This window comes from Mytilus edulis, chromosome 8 (genome assembly GCF_963676685.1).
Source record: "Mytilus edulis chromosome 8, xbMytEdul2.2, whole genome shotgun sequence".
Classification (NCBI taxonomy): Eukaryota; Metazoa; Mollusca; class Bivalvia; order Mytilida; family Mytilidae; genus Mytilus; species Mytilus edulis.
The window spans coordinates 8,750,914-8,759,646 of NC_092351.1; the positions used below are offsets into that span (position 1 = coordinate 8,750,914).

The window sequence follows — 8,733 nt, forward strand, 5'->3', positions numbered from 1 at the left end:
TGATCTTTTGTGTAAACAACAAATTCTTAAAGGGTACCTACTAATCCCTTGTCGTTTACGAAGACTGATACCAGTGTAGAAGTGTACTGTTTATTGTTAAACATTGAATTTATATATCAGTACATATTTGCTTTTAGAAACTGTTTCTTCAACTTTCAGTTTTTATTCAAGTTTCGTAACATTCTAGGAAGGCTTACAAATTCTTCATGTAAAAAGGAATTCTGTTTGTCGGTTGTTTGTCAAAATTTTCAACATTTGTTTAGAGAAAATATGATTGTTTTTCAACTTCGAAAACATATAGGTAACCACATTTAAATGTTATGAATATTAGATAAATTATCTTATTATAATTCTATTTACTATTTCGAAATATTGAATAGTATGAAAGCTGCCCAAAGAAATGTCTAAACCTTACACTGAAAAGTATAGTTCAGTTTGGTGGCATGTTTGGAAACAAACATTCCGTAACATATCTTCATTTCCTTGTTGTTCTACAAGTGACTTCAAAATTCTCGTATCATCAACGGCATTATGAAGTGAAAACTTTTCCGCTGGTAAATAAAATGAAGCGAGGTCCTTTAACTTGTGATTTCTTAGAGCTGGTTTGATTTTTTTAAACATCACACAAGTGTCTGCAAAACCTGTCACGACAGAAGAAAAAAGCTCCCATAGTTGAAAATCAACTAACTGCTTATACAAAATCTGTGCATCATATTTGTGACAATAGTGTGCAGCTAAAATGATTGGTCTTCTGAGGGATTTTAAAAAGTGTATAAAATCATTCAAGGCTTCAGGTGGCTCCTTGCTTGTAACTTCTTGTCCTCTATAACATAATGTTGATGACTTCCTGTCATATTTGAGGTACGTGTTTTCCAAAGCCCATGTATCAATCCGACACCTCGGTTTTATATAGGCACTAAACTTTTTGTCATCAGACTGTGCAGCAATCTGGGTCAACGATTCTGTCTTGACATCTATACACAGAAAATGAAATTAAAGATAAATTACACTGTGAAGATTTGTAATTCAAAATATGAAGGAAGAAAATCCTATGAAGTATGAGTTTTACAATAAACTTATTCTGAAATACTAAATTCCATGACACACAGCTCATAAACTTGGCAATTAAACACATGACGTCAGTAAAGTGGAGATAAGCGATTACCTTACTTCAGATGTTGGTCAAATTACATGCCATGTGATCACTTTGCTTACATTGTATTTTATAATATTTTAGAGCAACGGGTTTACTACTAGGTGTAACTTTGTGTAGGTTGGAGAAGATAGGACGAAGTTAAAAAAAAATATTCATTTGGCCAAATACATTTGGAGTAATGTATATATTTTTAATTATGGTCGAATTTCCAAAAAAAATCAAATATAAGGTTATTCACGCTTCTCAAATAGTATATTTCAATGTAACTTTGTGGAATCTTGTATATTCGAAGAAAGGTGCTGTAAATATTGATCCACATCGTTACGTCTGTTCGTCCGTTTATCTGTCTTATAGAATAGTGTGTATTATCGTCTTTATTAGTGACGTGTTTACATTAATTGTCAATTGCAATGAATTGAGTATTCTTATATTTAAACTTCATTAAAACCATCATCATCATCACCATTGTATATTTTGTTTGTTCATTTAATATACATGTTTCACCTCTCTCTAATTTCAGGGTGAGGGTTTGGCGCCAACAAACAAGTTTAGTCCCACCACATGTCTGTCCCAAGTCAAGAGCGTGTAATTCAATGGTTGTCATTTGTTTCTGTATATCACATTTATTTTCCGTTTACTGTTTTGTAAATAAATAATACTGTTAGTTTCTCAATTGACTTGTTATACACTTGTCTTTTTTTAGCCTTTTATAGCAGACTATATGGTATAGGCTTGGTCATTGTAGAAGGCCGTACGGTGATCTAAACTTGTAAACTTCTTTTGTCATTTGGTCTCTTGTGGAGAATTGTCTTATTGTCTCATTGTCAATCATATCTCATTTTCTTATTTTTATACAATCTTCCTTTTTCGTCTTTTTATTCCTATTCTGTAGGTATCTGCTATTTTGGTTTGACAATTTGTTTTTGACATTTCCGTTTTGTATTCAGATATGAACATCCCAAATTTTAATGAGCCAGATGTGCATTTCGACTATAAATGCTTCTCCAGTTATGCTCGAGGCTAAAATATTTAAAAATCCAAAACTCATTGAAACACTGAACTGCTTATAAACTAAAAGGACAAACGGTTTACCCTGTAAATATCGTATTGTAATGTTAATGAGAGTTCATTTAACTATCTTTCTTATCCTAGAGGATACATACCTAAACCTGTTGTTTCAAGGTCAAAGTACACAATGATTGGTGGTTCGTCTGTTTTTCTTTTCTTTTCTTAAGTGTAAAAATATAGTTAATTGCAAAAATCCTATCATAAAATATCGATGACATTTTCACATATTCTTAATGCTATCCAATGGTAATTAAAACGATTGAATAAACGAATAAAAGGTGTTTGTTATAATCACATGACTTCAAAGACATTAATACCTTATCATATACCATGACGAAAAGTATATAGACATTATGTACGCTATTGGTGTCACATTTCGTAACGCCGTTTGCTAACGTCAAAACCGTTCATGTTCTATTGACGTGTTGTAATATTACATTCCAGTATACTTTTAAAACACATGGTTTTCTGTGAATAAATGGTGATATGTAGATCATTTCCACTTTAGAAAAAAATGGAATGTGAGGAATACCTATGATGTTCTATCAATGCAAATAGATGTACACATCAACCTCAACTTCAATACTAATAAAATAAGTATTAATTTTAAAACCACATGTTAAAATGTACAAAAATTGAAAGAGCTAAACGGGAATTTCAGATGATATGTTTTCAACATAGTATTACTTACTTTTTGTTTTGGGTACTACTGGAACGTCAGTCTCCCGTTTATAAATAATCTTGCTGTCTTTTTTCTTGTCCTCGCTGTGCATGTCATGCTGACTGCGATTAGATGTACTTGGTTCAGGCGAATCCTGTTTATGTTTTCTCTATAATATAAACAAAACAATCAACCTGTATCAAAATCGCCAATAACCTACACTCAGGCGAAGTTTTCATAAACAAATTAAGTTGTTATGAGTAAGTTAATACTTTGTTATTGCTATATATGCAAAAGAATGCATCGCATTCTGAATTATTTATGAGAAATACGTTAATATACAAAATACAAATAAACAAAAAAATCGGGCAATAATTAAATATTTACTCATGCATGATAATATTTACCTTGTGTGTTTTTTTAATTACCGATTTGTCACTATCAGGACGATTGGAATCCATTTATGTTAGGAATAAACGCAAATTTCAATCAAATTGAACAAATGTACATAAAAAAGAAAAAAACGTAATAATGACTTGAATTCTTTATTGACATAGCAATATATAGTGTTCTATGAACGCAATTTCTCAAAAATGTATTTTTATTTTCAGTTTCCAGTTTCATTAAGATAACCTAATTGTAACCCGTACATTCAAAAATAAAGTTATCAATTTACAGTACAAAGGTTTGGTCGTGTTCATTTAAGTACAAATGTAAAGTATTCCAGTCATTTAAAATAAAAATCGGTTATCTCATGTTTTTTTTATTTACATATTTATGTTAATTCGTAACAAAATGTTCTGAAAAGTAATGGAAAAACAAAGACATCGGAAAACCTTAAAAACGATGATACAAAGCCATGTGTAAAAAGTACAATTCAAGTTTCTAGTCAATTTTGGAAACCGGCCAAGGTACACAATCGTGAATCTGTTTGTTTGTTGAATGTTCATAAGGTAACGACCGTAAATTTTCATATATTCCAAAAACAATAACACAAACATTGTATTGAACACGTTATGTGAGTTGCAAGTTCATGGGACAACAACTGTATGATTAACAATCTTGAAACAAAACTTTTACACAATGCATTTACGTGTTCAGCTAAGAACACAATCTGAAAAAAACCTTAACTAAGCATATATATTTTTCAAACGTAGTAGGTGGGTTTCACGATTTATATGATTTTTTTTTATCAAATCGTCCAATTTTGTTTTTCGCATTGCTTTGTACAGTGGTATCTCATCCATTTATGCAATTTCGCCCGCCTCCTTTTCCAAAATCCCTGGTTTTCTAATTTATCACATTGACGTGAACAAAGACTGCATGTACTAGCATTTAAATTTCAAAACTAATGCAAACCCAAATGTCTGCCTAAATCAGGACAGACAAACGGTCGGACAAACGGATTTACACATACCCAAAAAGATCCAAAACTTAATACTCTATATATATAGATACTTTCGTAGGGCTGAGCATACAAATATTTCAAGCAGACACAATTTAGCAATGTTTATTCAAATACACAATGTACTAACATTTAGCCAAAAATGTACCGCTTTTTATGAAGCCCATGCACATTTACAAATATTGATTAATTAAATGAGTCAATATATTTGCATTACATAGATGTTCATAACAAAACGCCATCATTTTGATTGGGAGATAACCATTACTCGGTACTTTAAAATGAAACCGAAATCATCAAATCATTGATATAACTCAGATAATCCCAAAACTGGTGGTTAACGAATTAAAGATAGAGCTTAAAATTTCACAGATGAACCAATAGCATAAATTGGTCGATTTAGAAGTAACAATTGATCTGCCCAGTAAGCAATGCACCACTAGAAAGGATCACATTCAGTGGGAACTTGCGGAAATTGCGGTTTGTACTTTGAACCAAAAGTTGCCTTTTGTACAGGACAATTTAAAAGACAAGAAAAACATGTTTTAAATGAATAGCCCATTTTGGTGGTTTTCATGTAAAAAATAAAATCAAGGTCCTGGGTAAACAAAATAATACGAGAACAAAAAAAGGAATATATATATAACAAAATCACCAACTATTTTTGTATGAGTTTTTTCTTTATAGTTTTCTGTAATGAAATATACAAGATATAGTTCATAAACAAGATTTTTTGTAAACATAGCATTTTATTTTCTGTTTCGATCCATGTAACCTGGTTATTTAAAAGTTATATATCAATGTATGTCATCAACATCTTTGAAGGACAAGGTACAAACTATGTTTGAAGGGCAACCTACAAATAAGAGAAAACATGGATACTAAATAATATTTCATAATGCCTAATAATAAAGGAAATATTGACTAATTGTATAACTTTTAGTGTAGTCATGGACAGCATTCGCTGATCCTATCTTGTCCTTTACAATGACTATATAGTCGTAGTTTCAGTGACAGTTAATTGAAAAAACGACAATTGTGTTCTTTTCCAAGTGCTTCTGGTCTAATACATGGTCTTGTTGGTGATCATTGTTACTGACGTTGTTAATCATCTTGATTACGTGTTATAGTCCTCTTTAATTTGTCTTTGTAATAATTAACCTTTACTGTTTTGTTCATTTTTGGCAATATCCTTTTGTCATGGTCGGTACTTATACGTCCTTCCATTGTATCATTTTGTTGAGGTCATTATGTTGATTAAAACACAATGTTGACTGCCGTACCCCTTTTTTTTTTACATTTTAACCTATTATTTCTGTTAATTTTGTTATTAGATTATTGTCAATACAATGGAATTTTATGAAACTGTCACACAAGTGAGAGTTTTAGCTAGCTATAAAACTAGGTAAAACCGTAATTTTCTACACAAGGAAATACATGTACCAAGCCAGGAGAATGACATTGGTTTCCATTTTTTTTATTTGTTGAACTTTTGATTTTGCCTTTGGTAAGTAACATTTTGAAATTTCCTTGGAGTTTGATATTTTTGTTATTCTACTTCATACGTATGATCTCCATGTTTGCATCCGATCAGATTCATTGTGTATATTTTATTAAATTTACCAATTCTACATATTAGATTGTTTGCAAATGCACTTTACTCTGCGAATAGAGCAAAATGTCACATCATTATACTTCACATTACGAATAGTGTATTTATCTATTTTCAATTTTGGATAAGGTTGATGTTCGAGTTTCTGACAACAGATCATGAACCATGCCATTTTTAAATATGGGATAAAGTCCACGTTAATTAAAGATCATATCTAACACTAATATTTTGCCTCCTATCAATCAGGAAGAAATGAGCATCAATTATAATACCTCTCATAAATCATTCTCACTAAATTTGGGTAAATTCGACAAGCACTTCTAAATTATAATCCTGGTACCTTTGATAACTATTCAAAGAAGGAAATGTGATTTTCTCTTGGAAATCTCTTTGCCAAAAATAACAGCAAATGAGGATCATTCACAGAGGAAATTTTCAATAATTTTAAGCCTTAAATAGATTTTTTAAAATGAACAATCAAATTGATATGATGTATCTGGTAGCCCTGGTTTAAGAGGAGACCATGGTTATTGTCTGCATCAATTGGAGGATAACTGACAACAGCTCACATTGTCCTTAGAACAAGCTAGGGTAACTTAAAACTACTTGAAATCAATCAATGACTTAGGAACCATGAGATTTCAATTTTAATTGGACACAATAAGAAACTGACATTGAGGATAGTCAATGTATTATTCTTGCATAGTTGGGATTAATGATTTTCTAGAATATACAAAAGTCTCTCTGCAACATAAACTCATATGTAATTTTACCAGAAATGAAATTCAACGATCAAAAAAAGGTTTTGTGTGAACACAATTGTCATTCAACAGAACTCCCCAATAGACATTATAAAAAGGACTTTCATATTTCACTATGTTTCACACATAATTAAGTTGAGGCTTTTCCACTACTTTGGGGGAAGATGAAGCATTAAAAGTGATAGAACTCTTATCTTTGGTTGGGTTGTTGTCTCTTTGACACATTTCACATTTTTTTAGCTCAGTATAATGCTGAAAGTCTCTGGAGTCATACGAAATAGATATCTGCTTTTAAAATAAAACAAACAAATTTTAATACACATTTTATTATTTTTCTGACAATGAAATAAATTGTATAATGTGTCATCATGTGTTTTCTCACTCACCTCCCAAAATATAATATATCATCAATAATAATAAAATAAGTTTCAATTTGTATATCGAACAAACATCAACCCCAGAAAATGGCATAAACACTAACTTTACATCATCATATAGCTTACAATAAGATGGGTCTGTTCTTTTACATGGACTTTTGATTTATCTATACAAAATATAATTTTGTCTACCAATAACCTAGGGATTGAGTTTTAGATATATATTACCCAGTCTCAGTGAAATAACTATGAAATAATAAAACTTTGTTTAATGTAGTTAAAGTATAAAGTAATCTAAGCTATTGACTATCATATAATCTTACGAGGTTTACAGCTTAATGTTAGTATATTTAGTGTCAGCAAAGGTTCATAATAATAAGGACACTATGAGATATAGCATATCTGTGGTGTTTGATCTCAGCACATAAACAACAAAATCATTTGTTTTAATGTTCAATGTTTGTAGAGTTTCATGATGTTGATAACTGTATACATCTAAGATAAATTTAAATACATGTGTATAAGTTAAGTTTGGTTCATTCACTTCAGTATTCATTTAGAAACCAAATGCAGCCATTTTTTTTAGCAAGTCAGATCAAGTCTTTCAAATATTTTTAAATCTAATAGATGCATTTTTTTCCCTTTTTTAAATGTTGGATGATTTTGATATGGATTGAAAGAAGAATCTGCACAGGGAAGTGTAGCTTTTCCTATACTGAAATTTGACCAGGAACATATATATTGACGGGACTTGACAGTACCTAATTGTAGTCAATTTTATCGTCAGGTCATAGTTAATAAAGATACAATACGGAAAGGACATGTGTTAAATACCGACTTGTTATTATCCTAATAATTTCTGATAATAGCAATAAAATGTCATTCAAACTAGTTTTATAGTGATGCCAGTGTATCAAACTTGTATTCAAGTTGGTTAGAATTGCACACATTTCATCACAGGATGATACAGAATGCATACAGGGTAATAAAAAAATGCTGTGATGATTTCCAAATTCCCAAAAAATTATAAATAACTTCACATCAAATATATCAAATGTATTATCATGGTAATCTTATGTGACAAAATATATCTACTTTATGATAAAACTTGTATTCATTTACGATTAGAGTTATGTGGTTAATTTATGGAGCAGTTCTGATAGTTTTTCAGTTAGACGCTACAAAAATCCACAAGTCTTGTGAAGTCCAAGATTTTATCAATTTTATACTGAAAAGCCTATGAGATTCATTTCCTGTTAGATATACTGTTCCACGGTTTGACATAACTATTACCAGATACAGGTATTGAAAATGTTTCAACAAGACAAAAATATTATTTAATAAAATTTGTAACATCATTTTTTTTTTATTTTCAAAACAAATTACATTTCCTGTATTCAAATATACATGTACAAATACCTTAAACTTTTAAATGGAAAAATAAATTTTAAGTTAATTTGAATACATGTTAACGAGTAGAAAATAGCATAAAGTATATCAGAAAATGTTAAACCATTAACAAACACTCATCTACAAATCCATTCTTCACAATTTATTCAGATTTGATTGATTAATTGATTGTTGGTTACTTGAATTCCATTAGGATTTGATATTTCATTGTTAAATAACTTCAGTAAATCATATACAACAGCTTATCAAGTCAATATATGTAAAATCTCTAACTTCATCTACA

The 8,733-nt window shown here is 30.3% G+C and overlaps 1 protein-coding gene across 1 annotated transcript; it reads right to left on the reverse strand.

Moving 5' to 3' along the window:
• Window positions 1-274: 274 nt before the first annotated feature.
• LOC139486882 (uncharacterized) lies at window positions 275-3,474 on the reverse strand. The gene is made up of 4 exons (XM_071271941.1): window positions 3,293-3,474; window positions 2,916-3,054; window positions 2,320-2,385; window positions 275-974 (listed from the first exon to the last, which is right to left on the reverse strand). Exons 1-4 carry the CDS (start codon window positions 3,344-3,346, stop codon window positions 412-414), a joined length of 822 nt encoding a protein of 273 aa, XP_071128042.1. The 5' UTR covers window positions 3,347-3,474; the 3' UTR covers window positions 275-411.
• Between the last annotated feature and the right edge of the window lie 5,259 nt (window positions 3,475-8,733).